General features: G+C 35.9%; 1 protein-coding gene across 1 annotated transcript; it reads right to left on the bottom strand.

Moving 5' to 3' along the window:
• Positions 1–13,603: 13,603 nt before the first annotated feature.
• On the bottom strand, positions 13,604–14,359 carry LOC124542600. Its single transcript, XM_047120528.1, has one exon. The coding sequence runs from the start codon at positions 14,357–14,359 to the stop codon at positions 13,604–13,606; it is 756 nt and encodes a 251-aa protein (XP_046976484.1).
• Positions 14,360–27,284: the final 12,925 nt, after the last annotated feature.

Genomic DNA, 27,284 nt, shown 5'->3' with positions numbered 1-27,284 from the left:
GCGCCTTGTAAAGTTTTAGGCGATGGGCCGACGTGAAATACTGTCTCGCCTTGCTGAGCACACCCAGCTTTTTTGAAGCCAATTTGGCTTTGCCTTCCAATTGACCGCGGAACTGAACGAGGCTCGAAATATCAACGCCAAGTATTCCGATACTACCTGTAGCGGCTATCGGAATGTTCTCAAATTGTGGAGATACGACAAATGGTGTTTTTTTAGCGGTTAACGCGCAAACTTGCGTCTTTTTGGGGTTGAAATGGACTAGATTTAGTCGGCCCCAATTCGAGACTTCGTTTAACGAAGATTCGATTTCAGATACAAGTTTGATCCGGTTCTCTTCGACGTTTTCCCGAGAAATATTAGCGCGGCCGGTGTATAAGGTGTCAACGATACTGTCGTCTGCATAGCAATGAATGTTCCCGATTTGCAACAAATCATTGATATGCAGAAGAAACAGTGTGGGTGATAGGACGCAGCCTTGTGGAACACCAGCATTGACGAATTTTAAGTCAGAGCATGCACCGTCGACAACGACCTTGATGCTCCGATCTGCCAAAAAGCTGGTAATCCAATTGCATAATTTCCCGGGAAGCCCATAGAAAGGAAGCTTCGAAAGAAGCGCTTTGTGCCATACACGATCGAAGGCCTTCGCTATGTCCAAGCTGGCTGCTAATGCCTCCCCCTTGCTCTCAACTGCTTCAGCCCACCTGTGAGTAAGGTAAACTAGAAGATCACCGGCTGAGCGACCCCGACGGAAACCGTACTGGCGGTCACTAATCAGCTGATTCTCCTCTAGGTACCGCAGGAGCTGGCAGTTAATAAGGGACTCCATTACCTTGGAGAGCAAAGAGGTGATGGCTTTATTTAAATAAAACTAATTATAACGGATGAATCGCGTATATTAATTATTTTTAAAACATCCCGACGTTTCGAGCACTTTGCAGTGTTCGTGGTCACGGGTAGACCTTAGGTCAAAAAATTAGTTTTATTTAAATGTGTAATAATCGCGAAAATTTAAGACAACATGAGGTGATGGCTATAGGCCTATAATTGGACGGATCTGAGCGGTTGCCTTTTTTAGGGATCGGGTGCACCAAAGCTGTCTTCCATGAGTTCGGGACGACGCCTAATGTGTAGGATTGCCGGAAAAGACGCGTTAAGACCGGTGCCAACTCGGGAGCACATGTCCGTAGCACGATTGGAGGGATGCCATCAGGTCCACTCGACTTATGAATATCCAAAAAATCAAAATCAAAATCAAAATAAACTTTATTCAAGTAGGCTTTTATAAGCACTTTTGAATCGTCATTTTACAATTAAGTGAAGCTACCACCGGTTCGGAAAGTAGATTCTACCGAGAAGAACCGGCAAGAAACTCAGTAGTTACTCTTTTTTAACATTTAAAAAATACAGCGTCATGTTAATTAAATACAATTATTTCAATTAATGTATCCTGATTGGAAGTCAACAGGTATTGGAAGTCCAAGGAAAGAAGTGCTTTGCGAACTGCACTTTGCCGGAATTTAACCTCCGGCATCGTGGTATCACACCGCGGAATTGTCGGTGGAGACTTTCCTTGGTCATCCAGAGTCGAGTTCGAAGCGAAGAGAAAGCCTAAAAGATCAGCTTTCTCTTTCGCGGTATGGGCCAATGACTCACCGTCCCTGTGCAGAGATGGAAACGAAGGCTGACAGAAATTCCCTAAGACAGCCTTAGCGAGAGACCAGAACGCACGTGTTCCTGAAGGGAGGCGCACCAGTCTTTCGCCAATTCTGCCAATGTACTCCGTCTTCGCCCTAGCAATCACGTTTTTGAGGGACCTAGAGGCAGAGTTATATTCCTTTTTGAATGCGCTGGTATTTACATCACGAGACGCAGATGCATTAGCCCAGGTTTGATAGCGTTCCCACTTTCGGCGTGATGCCGTTTTGCAGAAGCGACCAAACCAAGGCTGGGACTTGCCACCGATGGGTACTGCAGAGTAAGGAATGAATAGTTCCATACCCTGAAGCACCACATCGGCAACAGAGTCAGCAGCAGCGTTCGGATCATCCGGCGAGAAACAAATCTGCCCCCATGGGTAAGATGCAAAAAAAGACCGCATCCCATCCCAATCTGCTGACTTGTAGTGCCATACTCGGCGGCACCCAACAAAGCGAGGCCTTGAGTATCGCATAACCGGCACTGTACTCCGGACGAGACAGTGGTCCGACGAGCCCAGAGGGGGATCGACGGTAACCTGATAGCCATCCGGATGCGAAGTCAGCAGAAGGTCCAACAGGGAAGGTGTATGATCCTCCACATCCGGTATTCGCGTTGGCGAGTTGACCAGTTGTGTCAGATCATATGCTAGAGCGAAGTCCAGAACAGATCTACCCGCATGATCGGTGGTGCGTGAGCCGAGCCATTCAGCGTGATGGGCATTAAAGTCGCCCAGAATAATGATCTCTGCGGATGGAATCTGCTGCAGCACGGAATCTGTAGCCAATTGGACGTGCTCAACCAGTCGGTCGGTTTCGACATTACCGCTATGGGACCTATAAAGGCACGCATAGATTCGCGGATGGTCATCGCAGTCTACACGCAGCCAGATAATCGATAGGTCCTGTCCTTCAAGGCTGCCGAGGCGTCGAGAACAGATATCATCTCTGACGTAAACGCATACCCCAGCTCGTGGCACAAAGGAATGTTCCAATTTGTACCCAGGGTACGAAAGAAAAGTCGTATCAGCAGGAGAAGATATCTGGGTCTCGGTTAGAAAGAGCAAGGCCGGCTTCGCCGTTTCCAGATGGTAGTGAACGGCGTTGAGGTTAGAGTTGAGTCCCCTTATGTTGCAGAAGTCCACAGCGAGGGTGGTAGGGGTTGCCTTATGATGCCTGCTCCGCTTGCCTCGAACAGTGGCGAGCGCAAAATTGCCCCCCCCCCAGAATTCGGAGGGCAGCCTGGGCATCCCTGCTCAGGTAGTGTATGTCCTGAGCATGGATGCCCAGAGAGGGATTCTCCACCGCTGTCGCTGGTGGTACCCTCCTGGGGTAATTTAACCATATTCTGCACAACCATCAAGTTTTGGGGGGGAGGGGGATTGGGCCTCCGGAACTCTCACTTACCGGGCGAAACGCGGTAGCATAGCTACCACTTTACGCCGATTTTAAGTGAGAGAGTGGTACTTCCCCGGGCGTGCCGGCCCATTCGGCTGTAACCCGAAGGTATACAGCGTGGCACTACCACTAGTTTTCATATACTAATAAAATTTTAGCCTTCGCATGATCTAAACTTGTAACTTGTCAGTTTTCATTTTATTATTTCGAAAATTTTACCTGCCCGTGGAAACTATCCATCGCAAGTAATAATTCGTATATGAGAACTAACCGAGTCAGACCTTAGGCTACAATATATTATCCTAAGATATGGAAATAAATGAAATTTTATGTAGTTATAAATAATCACACACTCACTCACACACATGTAAAATGTTTTCCATTTCCATTTTTAATCTTAAAAATAAGTTAAATATTTATTAGTTTAAAATTGTATGTTTCGGTATATGTATATCCAGGAGGAGGAGCGGGTATTTTGAGATATAGGTTTAACCTACTTCAAAATTCCTGTTGCTAACTATTGCTGTACAAACTGATTTAAACAATAAATTTTTATTTTATTTTATTTTATTTTTTAAATATAACCCACAATAAACATTTTTTTATCTTTTATTTTTACGAGAAAAAATGGCTTATTTTCGAAGCGATTTTAAGCAATATAGCATTAATCCTTATCCAATTAAGTACCATAAATAAATTGTGCGTTCAATATAGATCAATATTGCCCTTTACAGCATGTAATTTAAATGAATATTTTCGAAGATATTACAGTTTTAAAGCGCAGGGACATAGCGGTTTGTATTTCCAAAGGAGTGAAAATTGTGTATATTGTACCTATTTGTTATCACTGCATAGTATGAGTGAGTGATCTAAAGGAAATGGTTTTGTATATATATAATACGTGAATAATATAGTAGATAAACACTGATAATTTTAGAGATTTCTAATGTGATCTCATAAAAAGACACATTTTTGCGTATATAATGCAAACGCTGGCTGAATACTATGAGATAGATCAAAATAATGTTCTACAGAATTGTACATCTCAAAAATATCTAGAGTGAGTGGGGGGAAGATCGAACGATTTTTTGATGAGATTAGAGAGTACATATAAACTGTAGCTAAAATTACACATATGGTAAACAAAGTACACAGACCATATTTTTAAGTCATATCCATAAATGCCTGTTATATTTATTCAGAAGTAAAAATACATGAATTACAATATTTTTATCGAAAGAAAAAACCAAGGGGAAAGATGAAAAGGTGACGGGGTAAGATCGAAGTAGTTTTTAAAACCGTTTAAATTAATGTCAGACGATGTGGACACTCAGTAGACTCCAATTTTAATTCTCCTAACAGTTCAGAACTGTCTATAATATCAAAATACCTTTAAATTACACAGATAACTTACACTAATTATGTGTTTACTATATTAACTAGAGGTTCTCAAACTTTTTTCTTTACTTGGATAAGATTATTCAGAAAATGAAAAATATATAAAATCTTTTATTGTTTATTGCCAAAATAATTTGAAACACAATCATGTAGATGTACCTTGTATCATTTTCTCCAGCAAAATATGTAGCACAAAACGTAAAAGAATAAATATTTCAAAATTAAAGAGCTAACCATTCAATAAGATCTTAAAAACAAAAAACTGGAAAACTTTTAAAAGACATGTCATTTATCTTCAATGTATTCAAATAAAAAATAATAATTTAAAAAAAAACTTAAAAAAACACACTAATTGCATTGTCCGTAATACGTTTTAAGTTTCGAATTAATTAGACTTCTGTTAATAGCTGAGAGTCGCGCTTAAAGATTCCGTTACACAGAGCCCAAGCTTATAAAAGCGTATTATAAAAAAATTAGTTTGTATTTGTAATATTATAAAATCGATTTTTACTTAATGCGTATGGATGTTCACAGCGTACATGTACCAAAATAACATATTTTTATAATATAAGATTTTAAATATTATTTATTTAAAATAAAAATATTCTGCACGAGCCAAGTCGTTGGCAAAGCTAGTACTATATAAAAACAATAAATAATTTATCTTAAATTTGGCATATTTAGGAACTTATATTTTGTAATCTGTAAGTCAACGTCAAATTGTAAATTGATGTTGACAAAAATACCGATAACAAGTCTTTATTTTACCTAATACTTAACTTAAAAATCAACGATTACGGATTTTCCAGAATGTTTCATTCTTCTGCACTATGATGTAGTACGTGTAAAGAAATCCTATTAGCACAACCCCGAGTTTGGAAATCCCGAGAGATGTCAATAAGGCGACCACCAATTACATTGGGACCTAAAAATTTGTTCCGCCAGCGATTGATGCTATTGCACCTCTGCCCAATGGGTTCGGAGTACACAGGCATAAAGATAAAAAAAAAATAATTAAAAAAAACTACTCCACCTATGTGCTTAAAAACTGACACGAAGTGGAAAAAGTTAATATAAAATATAAGATACTAAACACAATTGTTTAAACTAATCATAAACCTTTTTTTAAAAATCAACAAAAGAAAAAACAAAAACAACAATTAACAACTTATTGAATATTGAATTTTTTTAAATCGACTTCAAACCTTATTTGGCCGCGACGAGAAATTTCCGGTTGTGGAAGAATACAAACAATATCTTCCGTATGTTTTAGGACGCTTATATCTTCCACATCTGGATGGGTGAAAGATATAATCGTATTCGACTTCGTCTCTTTGACTTTTCGTACAAATTTTATTTCAGGCATATGGTTTTCATATGACAAAATCGTTCCAACGAAATGTTTGACGTTTTTTCTTGTAGTAAATTGTACTACAACCCAATCATCTTTCTTTAACTCACTAGATTTATCGTCAAAAATTGTAATTTCACCTAGCCTCAATAGTGTATTTGGCCAAGGATTTACATTTTCCTGATCTTCGTCTTGTTCTTTTAAGCATTTGTCAATAAATTCTTCCATATCATTATAGTCAGAATCATCAGATTCAAGAGTTTTAGCTTCTATCTCACTTTCAGAGCTCTCCGTCTCGCTATACAATACTTTCATTTTTCTCTTTATATTTTTAGATATTTTCTTTTTCCGTTGGTCTTCTTTCTTCATTCGTTCTTTTATTATTTTACTTTTTTTTAATATTTCCCAGTTTTTCTTTTACAACTTGACTCTTTTTTGGAGTTTTCTTTGGTATTTCTATTTTGGTCTCAAGTATATTTTGTGTTGATTTTTCATTATAGTTTTTTTTCATAGTCTCTGTAATTACTTTCGCTCCTAACGCTAAACGCCTTCTTTTGATCTTCGTATCGAGTCGAGGGGTTTGCTTGACTGTCTCAAGAAGCAGTTCTTCGAAACTGACTAATTCATTAGAAATTATATATTTATTTTTGATTTTTGTGCTGCCGATGTTGATACATTTTGAATTTTAACATTATCTGATGTCAAACATTCAGGTAATTCTTCTTTGTGGTACGCTATGAATTTTCGTACGTATTCGTGATTCTTTAACACATCCGCCAACTGATGAACATTTTCTAAGTCTAAAGAAGTATTTTCATAATTTAAAAACATGTCATTTCTCATCCGAAGATTAATAGCATTCATGCAAATTTACTACTCTTACTATACTACTCTTGGTGTGAAAACTGTGAATTTACATGTGGTGGTAGGGGGTATTGTGTATCATTTACTGACGGATTTTCAGACTGTGGATGTTGATGACCCAACGCTTGTATGCTCTCGGGTCGTATTTATCAGTCGGAACCACCTTAGAGTTAAAAGGATATATTCCCACTTTTTTAAAGCCGTTTAATATTATTTCGTCTTTGGTATCGTTCCAAATTTTAGCAAAAAGTTCAGAAAATACCCTTTTAGGCACTTTAACACCTGTATTGTGTCGTTGCCATTCAATTAATTTTGCGTCCCATCTACTTTTAAAAGACTTAAATACAGCCACGTCCAACGGTTGTAGGATATGGGATGTGTGAGGCGGTAATTTTAAAATTGATATGTTGTTTTGAATAGCTAATTCGACTACATTGAGATCAACGTAACTACCATGTCCGTCGTAAACTAGAAGGATTGGTCTTTCCTTACCAAGGGATAAACACTTTTTCTCTATAGTTATAAAATATTTGTGTATCCATCCATCCTCTTTGACTCGCGGCATAAGACAGCTCAAAATTATATTCACCCTCGGTATCAGCTACCCATGAATCCCACACAAATTTCCCCTTAAATATGATTAAAGGACTTATTTTCTTGGCATTGGCACTAACAGCCGTTAAAACAGTGATATTTTCTCTGCCAGTACCATGTGTAGTTCGAGAAGATGGGGCGCCCTTCTTTCCGACTACTTTTGTTTTTGAAGGATCTAAACACACTGATGTTTCATCCAAGTTCCATATTAAATGTGGCCGTTGTTCCAAATTTAATTTCTTTAACGTTGATTCAAAAATTGTGAAGTATTCATTTATAATAAAAGGATTAGTGTTGTTTTTTCTTATATGTTCCAGAGACTGAGCTTTTTTTAAGTGAAAGGTTGTGTCGTTTACGGAAGTTTGTGAACCAATCCGGTCCTGGATTGTTATCTTTAAATGGGATACCCCATATATATATATATATATATATATATATATATATATATATATATATATATATATATATATATATATATATAGTATTTTATTCAATCGAACATAGCGTTCCACTAATAAAATGACTTCTTATCTAGATAGACCGAAACCCCATTTTTCTAAAACTTTAAGACCATTTGCTAATCTTGTTTCTGTTTCATGATCAAATACAGGAGGGCGACCAAGTGTATCACTTTTAACACCGGTTTTTTTATTCAAACGATTATGAAGAGTAGCAATGGGTATTTTAAAAAAATTAGCCGCGCCGTATCGTCAGTTCCTTCCTTTTCACTTTCTCAACGGCTTCTGCCACATCTTCATGAGTGTAGGAGCTTGCACGTAGAGATTTGCGGACGTAGTTACGTGGCATGGTAGTGTTTCTAAATTGACAAAATGAATTTAATTTTTATTTAGTCGGTACTGCTGACAATTTATATATGGGCTGTAACAAAAAAATATATATTCAAGTACACTTTGTGAGCATGTGATGTGTGATGTGATTACTTTTGTAAACGGGGCAAGATGGAAACTTTTATCTGTTTATCTTACCCCGTCAAATATTGGCGGGTAAAGACGGAATGTTACAAAAAGTAGCGATATCTGAACTTAAAAACATAACTAACAATTAAAAATAATAAGTATGTATACAAACAAAAAACTCGTACCTACCTCGTATATGAAGTTACGCGTCTATACGCGACACGGGATAAGATTAAAACACCCGATTTGCTCGCGTAAATTCCGTAGCGCAAATATTCCCTTGTAACACACCACCGATCCCTCGATACGACAAGTGTCGACTGAGGTGTGGGACGTAACTCCCCCACTCACCCTACAAAAACTCCGCAATGGTATGTGTCTATCTGTTAGTTAAAACCCACATTAACATTTTTTTGTGATTTATTTTTTACCACATATTTATTATAGGCTAATTTTCGTAGCACTTTGAATTTAGCAGCAATCGAACGCGGTTATTATCGGAGCTCTCTAGCGAGGGAAATAACAATACTTAATAAATAAATAAAAATTTTAACATAAAGAACTGTCCGTTTCCGGCTTGTGTAAAGTAAACATCGTTGTTACTACTCACTACAAAATTAATTCCATTTGTACGGGAAAATCAACCACAAGAAGCTATAACTGTCATAAACTTAAAAAATAGTGTAAAAGAAACAAATTGGGCTAATAATTATTAATAATTATAACCACTAGAAGAGTTCAGTGAAAAAGTGATGTGATTACTATCAAATATATACGCTAATCAAAGAGGGTAGGTAACCATTCTCCACTCAATCAAGAGTACCAACCTAACAAAGTAACCTACACCATAGACTATTAGAGTTGCCATCATAATACCGGTAATACCAACTATAAATCAGGGTTGCCAACGTAAATCGAGTATTGCCATCTAAATAAGAAATTTACCCTTAAAAATGGAAAATCAAATGGGAATTTTCTGGGAAAAATTAAAAGAGCAGATGGCAGCACAAACAAAGGAAATAACTGAAGCGGTAACTAAAAACGTTACGGAAAGTATCAATGGGAATTTAATTACACTTTTAGGAGAAAATAAAAGCCTGAAAATGGATTTAAAAAACTTACAAGATAAAATAAAAACTATGGAAGAAGAAAAAAGAAGAAATAACCTAATTTTCTTTGGGGTAAAAGAAGAATATCGCAGTGAGTCCCAGATCGATTCTATTATAAAATTGCTTGGAAAGGAGATGAACATCCATATCAACCCACACGAAATAAACAACGCCTACAGATTGGGCGAAAAGAGTGATAACAAAATCCGTCCCATTCTCGTAACTTTTACAACAAATTGGAGAAAAAAGGAAATCCTTAAAAACAAAAAGAAATTAAAGTCAGATATGTATATTAAGGAGGATTTTAGTAAAGAAGTTCTGGAAAAGAGAAAGCAGCTTCTACCTCAAATGAAGGAAGAAAGAGCGAAGGGCAAAATCTGTTACCTCATAAGAGATAAATTGGTTACCAAAGATCCGAAAGAAGACCAAAGGGACAAAAGGAAAAGAGACCGCACAGATTCTCCAATCAAATCACCACACCGCTTAACTACACCCGCTCCAAAGAAGGTTAGTAAAACAAACATGCTGGATTATGTGGCGAGAAGCAGATCTACGTCACTATCACTGCCAACAACTTCAAAAAACCACCAATAGACATCGACAACCGGAAACGAAAACGAAAACAAACTAACAAAACGTACCTACCGAACGAAACAACCAGAGCAACCACCCCAAGACGGCCGGTCACCGCGGGGAAAAGCGACCACTACCCTCCAAACAATTTAACACCTACAATAGATAAATTTGAAAACGAGAAATTTAATCGGAAACGAGTATACCACATAGCAATGTATAATACACTTTCTTTGAGATCAGAAGAGAACCTACAAGAATTAACACATGCTATTCAACATATTAAATGGGATATTATTGGCTTAAGTGAAGTAAGAAGAAACAGCGAGGCAATTGAAGAGTACAATCAATTCATATTATACTACATAGGAGAAACACCAGGAAGACACGGTGTAGGATTCTTAATAAAGAAAGAGCTGGCGAGCTTTATAGAAGAAATAGTCGGCATTTCGGAAAGAATTGCTGTATTGAATATAACAATACCCCCTAAGAAAGAAAGATGGTCTATTGTCCAAATATACTCCCCGACAGAGCAATCTACCGTTTCTGAGATAGATTCCTTCTACTCGTGCCTTAATAGTGCTATCAAAAAATATACGCACAAAAACTGCATAGTAATGGGGGACTTTAACGCTCAAGTTGGTTCTCCACGGAATGGAGAAGATATCGTACTGGGCCCTCATAGTAAAGGCAAAAGGACAAGGAATGGGCAAAAGCTGATAGAATTCGCTTTCGAAAATAATCTGAAAATACTAAACAGTAAATTCAAAAAAAGGGCATCAAGGAAATGGACATGGATATCACCGGACGGACGGTATAGGAATGAAATAGATTATATTCTTACGAAACAAAGTAATTCTTTTGATGATTGCAGTACCATCGCTAACCTCAACTTTAATAGCAACCACAGAATGCTCCGAGCATATCACAACATAACATACAAATGAAAACTAAGACGGCCCTTCAAAATAAAATCTCAAACTCTAAACAATGCAGCATCGATAGCCACCATCACAAAAAAAACTTAACTCTCTACAGGAAACATCTATTCAATACCTAAACACTCAACAAAAATATAATGTACTACACGAAATACTAACAACAAAATCAGAGAATAACAAGGGCGAACCGAAGGGAAGAAATAAGCAAAGTAAGTAAAGAAATAAAAACACAAATTAATAAAGACAGAGAACGCCTTAGACGTGTGGTTTTTGAGAAACATATCATCAAGACTGGAGGCATCAAGAGAGCTGTTAAGCTGTTAAAGGATAAGACAAACTGGATACCCAAAATGAAAGACCAATATTCTATGGATAAGACTAAAAGACCAGATATATTGTCAATAGCTACTGAATTCTACGAAGACTTATATTCCAGGAAAAATAACCTAGACGAAACCGATCTAACTAGTAGCGACGGTGTGCCACCTATCCTAGAAGAAGAAATAATCAAAGCCATTGAAACACAGCAAACAGACAAAGCCCCTGGACCCGACCACATCAGCAATGAACTACTAATCAACTGAAAGAAAGTTGTTGCACCTATACTAAAAGTTATTTATAACGACATACTACAAACCGAAACAATACCATCTCAGTGGAAGAATTCCACAATAATACTTCTCCATAAAAAGGGTGATATTAGTCAAATAAATAACTATAGACCTATCAGCCTAATATCCAATATATACAAAGTATTTGCAAAGGTTGTTCTCCGCCGAATAACTAGAACTCTAGACGAGAACCAACCTAGAGAACAAGCCGGATTTAGGGCGGGGTTCTCAACACTAGACCACATACACGTTGTAAGGCAAGTCTTTGAAAAGAATAGAGAATATAATGTACCATTCTATTGTTGCTTCATAGATTACAACAAGGCTTTCGATTCAATTGAACATGAAAGCATCTGGTTAAGCCTAAAAAACCAAGGAGTTGAATATAAATACATAAGAATTCTGAAAAATATATACACAAACAGTACAGCTAAAATAAAGTTAGAAAAACAGGGAAAAGAAATAAAAATTAACAGAGGCGTACGCCAAGGAGACCCCCTATCTCCCAAATTATTTACTGCGGTTTTAGAAAACGTCTTTCGTAAAGTTAAATGGGACCACTATGGGTTAAACATAAATGGAGAACAGCTTACCCACCTACGATTTGCTGACGATATAATTATATTCGCTGTATCAAGTGCCCATCTCCAAAATATGCTAACGGACCTGGATATAGAAAGCCGCAGAGTTGGTTTAACTATGAATACCTTTAAAACCAAAGTATTGGCAAACGCGACCGAAGACCCTATTGTATTAAATGGTGAACCCATCGAATATGTAAAAGAGTACACTTACTTAGGCCAACTCATCTCATCAACTAATTCAATGTCAAAAGAAATAGACACAAGAATAGGTAACGCATGGAAAAGTTATTGGAGACTAAAAGAAGTTATGAAAAATAAAGAAACTAAGATGTTTGTAAAGAAGAAGCTATATAATACCTGTGTGCTGCCAGTACTCACTTATGGCTGTCAAACTTGGGCACTCACCAAAGCGCAAAATGAAAAAATTAAGACATGCCAAACAGCTATGGAGAGGAGCATGTTGAATGTCAGGAAAAGTGACAGAATACAAAACAGAACCATTAGAAAGCGCACGAAAGTAGACGACGTAATTACTAGAATTCGGAAACTCAAGTGGAAATGGGCAGGTCATATAATAAGAGGTACTGAGAAATGGAACAAAACTTTGGTTTTCTGGTATCCCAGAAACGCTAAAAGGAAACGCGGAAGACCGTTTCGAAGGTGGGAAGATGAAATAAAAGCAACAGCTGGGAATATTAGCATGGACTAGGACCGCACTAAATAAAATAGAATGGAAAGGAATGGAGGAGGCCTTTGCCAAATTTGGCTAACAGACTAAGTTGTCGATGTCAAGTCACTAGAGTGATAATTTAAGCAATGTAAAATGTAGCAAAATGTGTCTGAATAAAGGCTTATTTATTTATTTATTTATTTAATAAATAAATAAAAATTTTAACATAAAGAAAAAGAGACTTCAAACAAAAATTTCACTTAAAATGTAATAAACATAATTGCGTATTCAACATACCTATTGTATATGCAATTAAGGCTTACTGCTCTTTGTATGGGCTTAGAAAATTGAAACGAGGTGTTGCTCGGGACGTGGTTTATTGGCGACTGTCTTAAAACTATAATTTAAATCTATTAAATGCTTACACACACTAACGCATACATCTCATACACATACATTCATACGACAATGTTAGTGGCGTAAACATGCCTCATTGTCCTTTACAATAACCATTTTACAATTTCACCAAATATACAATTCTAAATTATATTACATTTATTTTTGTTTAAAGATTCATATATCCATCATTCTTGCATTCGTACTGTTATAAAATTAATGTATACTATAGTGAAATTATAAATTAACAAACATGTTAACTGCATTACATTTGTTTTGCTTTAGAACTATAACTTGAAAATTACAAACTTATTATTTTACCTTTTACTTATCTTGCATTACTTATTACATGTCTACATGAATAGTGTATCTGAAGGAAAATTATTATAGAAATAAAAACTTTATAAACATATAGCATAGCACACTTCAGAAGAAATACAATCAGAAACTCATATAATTTAGAACAATAACATAACAATTCATTGAATATTGAACTTAAACTAACTTATGTCCATGGGTAATGGACATAGTTTTGACACAGACCGTTGCACAACACTATCACCACTTTTAACACTGTACACACGAGTCACTCCGTCACTACCAGGATGCTTCTTTAAGATACGACCCAGCATCCATTTGCCAGGTGGAAGATTCTCACTTTTGATGAGCACAATATGTCCAATATCAAATTCCTTGACATTTTTATGCCACTTGCGTCTATGTTTCAGGCTCGACAAATATTCTGATTGCCACCTTTTCCAGAAGTCAGACAATAATCTCTGAAGATGTTGCCATCGTGATAAGTGACTCATCGGTACTTCTTGGAGATTTGGACTGGGTATGGTAATTGGAGCTTTGCCAATTAAAAAATTACCAGGTGTAAGTGGCTCATTATGAAAATCTGACTCCTCAGCAGGGGTCAAAGGTCTTGAGGTAAGGCACGCCTCTATTTGACATAGCAGAGTTAGCATTTCTTCATAAGTTAGGTTGGCTGTCAGAATTATTTTCAAGTGGTATTTCATCGACTTCACGCCGGCCTCCCACAATCCACCCATGTGAGGACTATAGGCTGGTATGAAATGCCATTGTGTGCCGTCAAGGGCAAGGGTTTCTGCAATCTGACCTTCAAATTCTAATTGGGCTTCCCTCCAGACTATTGAAAGTTCCTTGTTTGCGCCCACAAAGTTTCTACCTTGGTCGCTCCATGATTCTACCAGATGCGCACATCTGCCACGTCTAGCGACAAATCTTCTCATGGCAGCAATGAAAGAATTGGATGTTGCTTAGCACATATAAGACATTTTCCATATTTGTGTTTAACTATTTTTTTTTGCTTTCAGGATCCAGTACTTCAAGCGTAAGTATCCCAACATGAGTCGCGGTCCACCGTGCAGCGTCTTCAAGTGTGCGTCTTCGACATTAAGATTAGACAGGTAAGTATCATAGTCTAGTATTACAGGATGTCTACTGTCTTCATTTATGTCAGCATGCCGCAATCTACCGCCCACCCTGAGGATATGATCTCCATCAAGGTAAGGTTGTAATGACTGTAATGTAAAAGAAAATATCTTTTACATTTCCTTTAGACTTCAAACTCTATTGTTGTGATTGCTGTATCTTTGTCCTTCAATTTACGTCCTCTTAAAAATCTTTTACTGTATGTTATCACCTTGAGTGATTCTGTTAAAGTATCACAATTTTCAAATTTTGAAATTGATCTTTTATTTTCTTTTTCTATTTTCAGGTTTGCATGTATAATATCTTTACATTCTAGGTTTGTAGCTGTGTTCCGGGGCCGAGTAAATTCAATTTCTTCATTTTTTAGCCATACTGGACCATTCCACCACATATTAGTAAGTTGCGCTGACATCATATAGACGGTTTCTGAGCTGCTCTGCGTATTTAATTATAAAATACTTTTTTTTAAACTTTAAAATTACAAAAAGTGAAATAATATTGTGTGTTTTAACATTATAAGTGTTCAAAATAAATACAAAAAGTCAAAGGCTACGGGAAAGTGGAACAGATAAAAGTGTAATAGTCAAAATCAAAATCAAAGTATACTTTATTCAAGTGGGCTTTTACAAGCACTTTTGAATCGTCATTTAACAATTAAGTGAAGCTACCACCGGTTCGGAAAGTAGATTCTACCGAGAAGAACCGGCAAGAAACTCAGTAGTTACTCTTTTTCAACATTTAAAAAAATACAGTCATGTTAGTTAATTTTTAAGTTAATACAATTATTAAATTAATATATCCTGCCTGGAAGTCAACAGGTATTAATTCCACGCTTTTTTATCATCTACAAAATCTTGTATCGAATAAGACGCCTTTTTCACCAATGTATTTTTTATAAACGATTTGAATTTACGAGACGTCAAAGTTAAAAATGTCTGTGGAATTTTATTATAGAAATGGATACCTTGCCCCAAGAATGATTTCAAAGTCAATACTTTGCGGAGTCGGAAACTTGGCGTTATAAGCTTATCCTTACTTCTAGTGCATATACAATGATTATCACTGATTTTATCAAAGTTATCAATGTTACTGTGAATATACATGATATTGTTGTAAATATATTGCGACGCAACAGTGAGTATTACTACTCTGTTAAAAACATCCCGGAGAGAGTCTCTAACTCCAAGATTATAAATAAACCGAATTGCTCTCTTTTGTGAAATAAAGACAGATTCAATGTCTGCAGCGTTACCCCAAAGTAATACGCCATATGACATAATACTGTGAAAATAACCAAAATAAACTAAACGAGCGGTATCAATATAAGTTAGTTGTCTAACTTTTCTAACCGCGTATGCTGCGGAGCTTAGTCTCCCTATTAGGGACGACAAATAGGGACTCCACTGAAGTCTGGAATCCAATTCTATTCCCAAGAACACGGTAGTATCGGCTACATCAAGCGGGCCACCGCTTAAAGATATATTATAATTTTGCTTCCTAACATTGGGTAGGGTAAAAACTACACATTTTGTTTTTTGAGTATTCAAAACCAAATTATTTATATTAAACCAATCTTGAATCTGTGATAAGGCACCGTTCACATCGTCATAGTCAGTTTTTTTCCTGTCAACCTTAAAAATCAGTGAAGTATCGTCAGCAAACAATACTATATCACAAATACCTTTAACAAAGAAAGGAAGGTCATTTATATATACAAGGAATAGAAAGGGACCCAAAATTGAACCTTGCGGAACACCCATTTTTAGCGTAGATCCAGTAGACTTTATTCCATTAATGAAAACTTGCTGGATTCTTTGACTTAAGTATGAAGCAATGAGATCAAGAGCCCTACCTTTTACGCCGTAATATTTAAACTTATAAAGAAGCGTCTCGTGTTCTACACAATCAAATGCTTTAGATAAATCACAGAATACTCCAATAGCATTCTGTGGTTTCTCCCAAGCATCGTAAATATGCTTAAGAAACGCAATTCCCGCATCAGTTGTTGATCGACCTCTTGTAAAACCAAATTGCTCACTATGAAAAATTTTATTTGTTCCAAAATGGATAAAAAGTTGATTTAAAATATTTTTTTCGAAAATTTTACTTAAAGATGGGAGTATTGAAATAGGCCTGTAATTACTGGGATCGCTCCTATTTCCATTCTTAAAAAGTGGTAAGACTTTACTACATTTTAACAAGTCAGGAAATGAACCCGTGTCCAAACTCTTGTTAAAAATTACTGCTATATACGGAGCAATATCGTATATGATGTTATTTATGAATTTTACCGAAATGCCCCATACGTCGTTAATTTTTTTAATATTGAGTGTCTTAAATACTTTTATAACATCTATTGCAGAAACTGTTTCAAAAGAAAAATCAATAACGCATTTAGAAACATGTTTATTTAATAATCTAGCTGCATCTAATGTAGATGATTTTAAATGAGATGTTATTTTATTAGGTATGTTATAAAAAAATATTTGAAATAAATTTGCAACTTCGAAATCAGAATTTGTGTATTTACTGCCTGTGTTTAATTTGATAGGTATACTTTCCTTTTTAGGTTTTCCACTAACACTTCCAATAATGTCCCAAGTGGCCTTTATTCTATTATCGGAAGTCAAAATTTTGTTCTTTATGTATAAATACTTAGCATAAATACATACTGTTTTAAATATTTTGGAATATTTATTGACATGTCCTAGAAAGGCTTCGTTTTGATTCCACTGCTTCATACCATATAGGTCGTATAATTTATTTCTACTTTTATATATACCAATAGTAGCCCAGTCACTAAACTTCAATTTTGTATTACTATAAAATGATTTCATTTTGAATATTTTATTAAATTCTATTAATATTAATTCAAAAAATGAATTATAAAGTTCATTTGGATCTTGTGTCGTTAGATCTAAATAAGCTAATTTATACGCCACAATATCTTTAAAACAGTTTACTTTATGAGCCGTTATTGGCCTGTACATTATTTTTTTTGAATGAATAATTTCTTTGTGTTCTAAAGAAAACTTCTGACCACAGTGATCAGAAGTTAAATTATTTATAATTGAAAATTCAAATATTTCAGTCACAAAACACATTGTCAATACACGTAGAAGTATCGTTGGTTATTCGAGTTGGTTCATTAACTCGGTGCGTTAAATTAAATGACCTAAACAATGTGACTAATCGAACACTCAGCGAAGTAGCTATTATATATTTATTACTTTCGCTTATCTTTTTAAGAACACCCTCCATAGTGGTCTCAAATAAGCAAAAATCTCCCGATGGGGGCTGGTACACGCATACTATAATGTACTGCGGAAATTCCACGCAGGATAATTCGATAGTACGTTCGACAGAGAGATCTCTTAAATGATCTTAAACAACAAGTGGAAGACTTAAAAAGGGAACTTCAAAATATAAAGTCTGAAAACAGCAAACTGAAAAAAATTATTGAGGATCATTATTGTATTAACGCACAATCGTATAAATCTCCATTGCAATTAGCCAAGATACAATGTAATCAAGCAAATAAGTTCTTTTCAACACCACGGCACAGATATGTAATAAATCAAATACCGAGATCTTCTTGCTATTTTCCTATTACAAAGAACAAAAGCTATGTCAGCATGCCAAAAAGACTTTTTCAAACGCCATTAGCAGAAACAATATGCAACCAAAGACTTACTGAAAATAATAACAAAGAGTTGGATCTAGCAAAGATTGTGTCAAACATGAATGTGGAAAAATAAAGTATGTACTTTTCCCAACGAGATATTGGAGACGCACTCAACTTGCAAAATATCTAATATTTCTAACAAGACCAATAACAAAGAAAAGAATAAGGCTAAGCTTATAATTCTCGGTGATGAACAAGTGCAAGGATTTTCAACAAAATTGAGAAATTATCGAAGACAAATAGAAAACGATATCTATACCATATCATCTTGGGTAAAACCATATGCGACCTGTGAACAGGTCCTCAGCAGTTGCGATATTATATTGCAAAATTTGTGTAATGAGGATATTATTGTATTAGCAGTTGGTTCAAATGACAAAAATCCTTACATTGTCTTTTCAGAATTATGTCATGCATTACACAAATTAAAAAAATATCACGTTTTTGTATTAAACGTAAATCGCAATCCACACTTAAATGAAAATTTATTAAATAATAATATAAAGTTAATTGTGCAAAATTTTATGAATTGTAAATTTATTGAATCTCCTAGTTAAAATAAACAAATATTATATAATTTCTATGATTTTATGTCATGGCTCTGTTTTAAAATAAGTGTGGAAATTGATTACATTCATTACAAAAATACTTACATAAATCAACCCTTAAATTTTTACTCTAAAAAAAACATAACATTAAAATATAATAATAAGGATAAAAATAATATAAAAATATTGCCGAAAAAAGGTACAATTCCATTTTATTTTAATAAAAGTTCACAACAAATTAAAAACCACAATGCATGCAATAAAAATATAGAAATAAATAAACTACAAAAAGGAACAATACCTTACCTGTTTGATCAAATAAAGAAAAATAAAATTAATATAACCTGTCTTTATGTACGTAAAATTAATGTAAAACCATTTTAATATTAATGTATTGAAACAATTTTTAATATATAATAAGACCTATGTTTGACATTGATTTTTCTTCGTTTCACCAACCCACATTGGAGCAGTGTGGTTTTTTTTTTTTCGCTTGCGTTAGCGTTGGTTAACACACGTGTTTAGAGATTATCAGTGTTTACGTTTAGTTTTGTAGTATATTTTATTGTTAATAGTGTTTTAGTTGGTAGTTGGGTTAAGTGGTGTTACTAATATATTTAAATTTCGTGAGTGTTTATCTTATATCAATATTTTTTAGTTTGTAAGTTTTATAATGGAGGTGGATACTCCGCCTGAACCCCCTGATCCAGGTGGCTCAGTACAAACCGATACCGCTACTCTTTCTCCTCCCTCTATTCCGGCTTCTCGAAAACGCCAAGTTAATGAATCGATTAATTCCGATTCGAATGCTAAAAAAACTATAATCCATCCAAATTCTGCAAATCCTTCGATACAGACCATCTACACTCACCCATCCTTCTCTGAAGGCCCAAAAATTTATTCTGACGATGACAAGGGTCCTTTCATCGTACAAGTGTCCCGGGAAGTCTCTGACCCAGCCTCAGGAACTACTATCCGAGCAATTAAATTTGGACAATTTCTGCACACTCATAAAATTAAAGGGATTATTAATGATGGTGTTAAAAACATAGGTCGTAATAAAATTTCTGTTGAATTTTCAACAGCCCAAGCGGCAAACTCATTCCTGGCAAATCCTATTGTTGAAATGTGCAAGTACAAAGCTACTGTACCGACTTTTAATGTAACCAGAATGGGTTTGATTAAGGGTATCCCCGTGGACTGGACGATGGAAGAACTTGCTATGTCACTTGAACTTCCCACTGGATGTGGTGAAGTAATGAAAATAAGAAGACTAAACAGAAAAACAATTAATGACAGTGTAACAACATGGGTTCCTACCCAATCTGTCGTTATTACTTTTAGAGGGCAAATACTTCCTTCAAAAGTTTTTTCCTACCATACATCCCTTCCAGTAGAGACTTACAAACTTCCGACCATCCAATGCCTTAATTGCTGTCGTTATGGTCATATTAAAACACAGTGCAGATCTCAACCTAGGTGTTATAGGTGTGCCAAATCCCACACAGGTGAGTCTTGTAGTGTAAGTAAGGATAACGCCACTTGCTTACACTGCTCTGGTAACCACTATACAACAGACAAGGACTGTCCTGAGTTTTCCCGTCAACAGTCAATTAAAATAGTTATGTCTCAGGATAACATATCTTATATTGAAGCATCCTCTCGGTTCCCTCCTGTTCGTAGATCCTATGCAGAGATTGCAAAGGAGATGTTTACCCCTCCCTCATATTCTCCAAATATCCAAAATCAACCTATCCCTTCAACTAATAGGTCCTATCGGAAGACTGTTATCAGTACTCCTCGCCCAAGATCACCTCTTGGTAAGGGGTATGATAAGCAGGCCCACCAGTCTATCATTAGTAATTGTCCCTCTTCTGCTCCTAACGGTTGTGCTCTCAACCAAAACACTCCTAATCCTCTTAATAGCAATCCTAACTTCTTAGAAATGCTAACAAAAATACTTCTTAGTATTATTTCAACATGTAACGACATCCCCTTACCGTCCAACGTTGCTCAAGACTTATGTCAATTATTCTCAATCCTTCACAATGGCCCTAATCAGCTTCCTTCAATGGAACTGCAAGAGCGTCCGTCCTAAAAAACATGAACTCCTCTCACTGATTAACCTCCATAAACCTATCATTATTGCCGTCTCTGAAACATGGTTGATCCCTGGATCCCGATTCCGGGTCCCAGGCTTCTCCTGTTTGAGGGATGACAGAAATGATGGTTATGCAGGGAGTGCCATTTTTATACGGCACTCCCTCCCCTTTTCCCAAATTCCCTTATCCCTTCCCAGCCAGCATATTAATGCTGTTGCTGTCAGAGCCCTTAACATCTCTTTTCTTTCCCTGTACATTCCTCATCCTAATCCAGCTTTAATTCCTGATATTTCTGCCATCATTTCCTGTCTTCCTAGTCCTATCCTTGTAATGGGTGATTTCAACGCCCATCACACCTCCTGGGGTTCACATTTCTGTGACCCATTTGCTCTCTTGTTGATGGACATATTTGATGATGCAAACCTCTGCATCCTCAATGATGGCTCACCGACTCGTAGAGTATACCCTAACCAAAACCCAAAATCCGCTGTAGACTTATCCTTATCCTCTCCAGTCCTTGCCTCACAAATATCCTGGAACATCCTCTCCTCCACTTTTGGTAGTGATCACTTTCCTATTCTCCTTTCTTTAAATCACCGATCCATTCCCCATATCAATCCAAATCCCTTATTAAAATATAAGCTAAAGAATGTTAACTGGTCTGCATATGCTGAGTCTGTTGATTCCATGATCGACAACCTCTTTGTTTCACAAGACTATGGAGATGTAATTCTTTGCTACGATCTTTTCCTTAATGGCATTTTTTCTGCAGCGGATCTTCATTTTCCCAAAAAAAACATCTCAAAAACTCATTTGCTTTCCACCCCTTGGTGGGATGAGGAATGCAAGCGATTATCTGAACAGAGACTAGAGGCTGAAGTATCATACACATTGTGTATGTCTATGGATAATTTTTGTAGGTACCAGAGAATCGACGCAAAATTCAAACAGCTAATTTCTAAAAAGAAAAAAGTCAGTTGGATTCATTTTTGTGAATCCCTGAGTCCTCGTTCCCCTTCCTCTGTAGTCTGGTCCCAACTTAAAAAATTCCGCCGTTGCCTTAATTCTGTCAATCCTTCTTCAAATACTCCTTCTGAGTGGCTTAACAATTTCGCTGACAAGCTTGCCCCCCCATTTGTCCCTTATGAGGACAGTTTTCTAAATTCTACGCCAGCATCTACTTTGGATGAAATGGATGCCCCCTTTTCTTTTTCTGAACTTGATTGTGCTCTAAATGGTTTATCTGACTCTACTCCTGGGGAAGATGGCGTTCCTTACTCTTTTATCTCTAAATTGAACGATAAAGCGAAAAATTGTTTTTTAAATATAATTAACTCGGTTTTTATCAAAGGAATCATCCCGCAATCTTGGAAGTCGCAAATTGTTGTCCCTATTCTTAAACCGGGTAAGAACCCTTCAGATTACAATTCATATAGACCCATAGCTTTATCGTCTACTTTGGCAAAGATCACTGAACATCTTTTGAAGAACCGCCTGGAATGGTTAATGGAAAGCAGAAATATACTTGCTCCCTCTCAATTTGGCTTTCGGAAGGGGTTGAGCACCATTGATAGTCTAAGCATTCTTACAACAGACATTCGAATTGCCTTCGCTAAAGGAGAGTACCTTGTGGGAATCTTTCTTGATATATCTTCTGCATATGATAATGTCCTTCTTCCGTTACTCAGGCAGAAAATGCAACAGCTGAGTATTCCATCGAGGATTGTACATCTCATATGTAATCTGTTAACTTGCAGATCAATAACGGTTAGACACCAACATCTCTCTCTTCCCCCCAGACTTGTCTGGAAAGGTCTTCCTCAAGGCTCAGTACTCAGTCCTCTGCTTTATAGCATATACACTCATGACCTCGATTTGTCTGTTAACAATTTTTGCAACATACTCCAGTATGCTGATGACACTGTTTTGTACTTTAGATCTAGCTCCATTGAAAATTTAACGTTCCGATTAAACACTGCTTTGCATTACCTATCCCAATGGCTCGCTGACCATGGCTTATCGCTGTCGACAGCCAAAAGTCAAGCAGTGATATTTACTAAAAAGAGATATATACCTTCCTTCAATTTATCTTATGAGGGTCAACGCATCAATTTTGTAGACAAAACAAAATTTCTTGGTATTATTCTCGATCAACGACTGAACGGAATTTCACACTCTGATTATTTAGCCAAGAAATGTGAAAAATCTATTAATGCCCTTAGAGCAGTGTCTGGAGTTTGGTGGGGAGCTCACCCTTATACATTGAAGCTGATCTATAACGCAATAGTTCGTAGTCATTTGGACTATGGACTGTTTGTTCTAGATCCCTTCAATAAATCTGCTTCAGAAAAATTAAACAAAATTCAATATAAATGTTTGCGCATAATCTTGGGTGCGATGAAATCCACCCCTACTAATGCTCTACAGGTTGAGTGTGTTGACCCTCCTCTACATATAAGGAGACAATATTTATGTGACCGCTTTGTCATCAAATTGTTACAGCTATCTTCCCATCCTCTTTTGACCAGGTTAAACAAATTATCCCACCTTTGCAACCCGGACAGTCCGAAATCCTCATTCCTATTAAACAGTTTCCTTAAGTATACCAACCTGCCTCATCCTCTTAACACGTTTCCTTCTAATCCTCTTTTTTCCACCTCCTTTAAGGCTCTTTTATTTAATCCTCTTGTAATTACAAACCTCGGTCTTATAAAAGGTTCTTCTGATACTGCTATCCAATTTCAAAGAATCTTTCATCAAAATTGGCCAAATCACCTCGCTATATACACTGATGCCTCTAAACTCTCTCCAATCGGATGCGTTGGTGCATCGTGTTGGATTCCCAAATATAAAATAGCACTACTTTTTAAATGCCCCCCTGAAACTTCGGTATTTTCCGGTGAGTCTATTGCTTTACTGGAAGCTATTAAGTACGCCCAGTCACATAATATTCAACAGTCAATTATTTTATGTGACTCCTTAAGTTGCCTGTTGGCCATTAAGGAAAATCCTTTTCGTAGCAAATTAAGACTTTCCATCGTTTTCAAGATCAGAGAGGCCCTGTTATCCTGTCATCATCAGGGTCTACAAGTTTTGCTCGTCTGGATTCCAAGTCATTCAGGTATTATTGGAAACGAGATGGCTGACTCTTATGCAAAGACTGCTACACAATTTGGTTCATCGGAGCATTTTGTCAATTCTGCTAGAGATTTACTCACTCTTGCGAAAGCTGAAATGGATAAATCCTGGAACTCTTTTTGGATTTCATCAAAATCGGTTAAGGGTAAGTATTATTCGGCGTTACAACCTAAAATTCCGAGGCGTCCATGGTTTTCATTTCACAGGCACGCTGATCGTTGGATCATTTCCACTATCTGTCGTTTACGCCTCGGCCATTCCTGCACACCTGTCCACCTAGCAAAGATAAGAGTTCGTGATCACTCGCTGTGTGAATGTGGCCTAGACGAAGGTTCCGCAACCCACGTCCTGTTCCTTTGTCCTAAACTTATTCATCCCCTTTACGACGTTCTCCCTCCTAAAGTCCCCCGCCCTATAAATGTTGAATGTTTGTTGACGTTTGTGTTTAGTCCATTTTGTTCTTTTCTATGTAAATATATTAAATGTAATAAAATTAAGTTGTGAATAGTCCCATTGAGTGTTATATTTTAGTATATATAGTTTAGAGTACTAACAATTATTTTTATTGTAACATATTATTAACCCTTAATGTTTGTGTTGTTCTAGGTTGAGGATTAACAAGGAAATTACTACTATTATGCTAGTCTTCAAAATTTAATTGAGTTTGTTTCCTCAACTGGTCCGATCAATCTCTTTCGTGTCTTCTCCATCCTACGTGACATTGGCGAAATAATCTGTGCCCTGTCGGCACAACTAAAAGCCATTAAACCAAGAATTGAATTGAATTGGAGCAGTGTGGCCCAATAAACTCTTTACAACAACAGCCTGTAAATTCCCACTGCTGGGCTAAAGTCCTCCTCTCCCTTTGAGGAGAAGGTTTGGAACATATTCCACCACGCTCTTCCAATGCGGGTTGGTAGAATATACATGTGGCAGAATTTCTATGAAATTTGTCACATGCAGGTTTCCTCACGATGTTTTCCTTCACCTCTGAGGACGAGATGAATTATAAAGACAATTAAGCACATGAATCATCTCGACTCACTGAGATGGCCCAGTGGTTATAACGCGCATCTTAACCAATGATTGCGGGTTCAAACCCAGGCAAGCACCACTATATAAACCCCTTAACTTATCCTAAAAAGGAGAGGAGTCCTTAGCCAGCAGTGGGAAATTTACAGACTGTTACTGTTACTGTTGGATTTCATTATTTCTCTCAGGATATATAAATCATGACAGATCATTAACAATAAACTATATTGGCAAAATTGTAAGTAGGCAGTTCTAATATTGCTCAAAAGTTAGAACACCTAGGTCTTAACCAAACTATTATAATAAAAATAAGTATGCGTTATAAATTTTTATAAATTAAAAAAAACCGCCTTCAAAAATGAACTAAAAAGAAAAAAATAATCAGTTACATCCATATCCAATTTACGATTTTTAATCACCTCTCAAAGTCGGTGCCAACATTGCTATATATGCATATAGGTACATAATACATACATACAAAAACTAAATCTATTTATTGTATAGATGACACCATTAGACAAACCTTACTATCGATACAAATTAAATGATTTCTATATAGGAATTTATTTACTTTGTTGGCACCGCCTTCAAAAGGTGATTAAAAAATCGTAAATTGGATATGGATGTAACTGATTATTTTTTTCTTTTTAGTTCATTTTTGAAGGCGGTTTTTTTTAATTTATAAAAATTTATTTACTGCTTTTCAGTGTTGTTTTGTTATTTATAATTACAATTGGTAGTGTTTGTCATTCACTTTAATGCCGTTAATCATTGAGGAGTTCTCCTGGTAGTCCACCATCAGCTAGACTTCATCATAGGCATGTTTACTAACATCAATTGCTTGACGACTATCTTAAAGAAATAGAACTAAGCCCGTAAAATAGTTACTTACTAATAGGTTCTGATTACTAGTTGTGGTCTTCATCATCAGTTCCACTTCATCAAATGTCACTTTTCGTGAGCATATGACCAAGGCACTTTGAATAAAACCGAAATCACTATAGGTGTGCCTATAAAATTTGAGGAGTTCCCTCGATTTCTCCAGGATCCCATCATCAGATCCTGATCTCCTGACAATGGGACCACCTGTTAAACATGCCCTTTCAAACAAAAAAAGAATTGTCAAAATCGGCCCAGCCATCTTCGAGTAATTCGGTAACATACATAAAAAATAAAAAAAAAAAAAAAAAAAAGGCCCCGACGAATTGAGAACCTCCTCCTTTTTTTGAAGTCGGTTAAAAAATACAAAAACGCAAACTAATGCTACAGATTTTTTCGTTTCTAAACATAATAGCTTAACTATTCTGCATCAAAATATAGCTGGTGCCTTACACAAACAAGATTTTCTTGAAATCGCATTTGGTGAGCTTGAAAATAAAATAGGTACTATAGATATTACATATATGTTTAACCGAAACATTCTTAAAGAAAGGACATGAGTCAAATTTTAGAATTAAAAACTATAAATTAGCAAATTATTTTTCGCGTCCTAATGTAAAAAGAGGAGGTTCCTGTATATTATTAAAAAATAATCTTGAATTCTTGACAATTCACATCCCTAATATTATATATGAATTTGAATCATGTGCCATAGAATTATCACAATATAATCTTATAGTATTTGTATATATAGAACGCCAGGATCAAATGTAAATATGTTTTTTCGAGAATTGGAGTTAATTATAAACAAATACAATAGGAATTTAAAAAAACAGATAGTTATTTGTGGAGATTGGAATATTGAAATTATGAAAAAGACGAAATTGTCGAATCGATTAATATCAATATTAAACAATCACAATTTTAAAAACCATATAGCTAAACCGACAAGAAAAGAAGCATGTCTTGATTTAATAATAAGTAATTTAGAAAGCAATGTTTACGCAAATCTTCATTATTTAGCTTTGTCTGACCACGAAACTGCTCAAGTTATTAAGTTTGAAGTAAAAATAAAGAATGAAATAAAACATGATTATAAATTTTGGTTTGAAGAAAGAAGAGATTATGGAAAGGACAACATAAAAAAATTTTTAGATGCAATGTCAGCTTTATCTTTCAATTAAATTTATATCGAAACTGATGCAGAAAAGGCATTTAATATTTTTTATGACACTATAATTCTTTTTTACAATTTATGTTTCCCCAAAATATACGTAAAAATTTCAAACAAAAAATATCATAATAAATGGCTTACCAGTAGTCTTCGACGTTGTTGCGT

Source organism: Vanessa cardui, chromosome W, assembly GCF_905220365.1.
Source record: "Vanessa cardui chromosome W, ilVanCard2.1, whole genome shotgun sequence".
Taxonomy (NCBI): Eukaryota; Metazoa; Arthropoda; class Insecta; order Lepidoptera; family Nymphalidae; genus Vanessa; species Vanessa cardui.
This window is presented reverse-complemented; position numbering and strand designations above follow the sequence as displayed.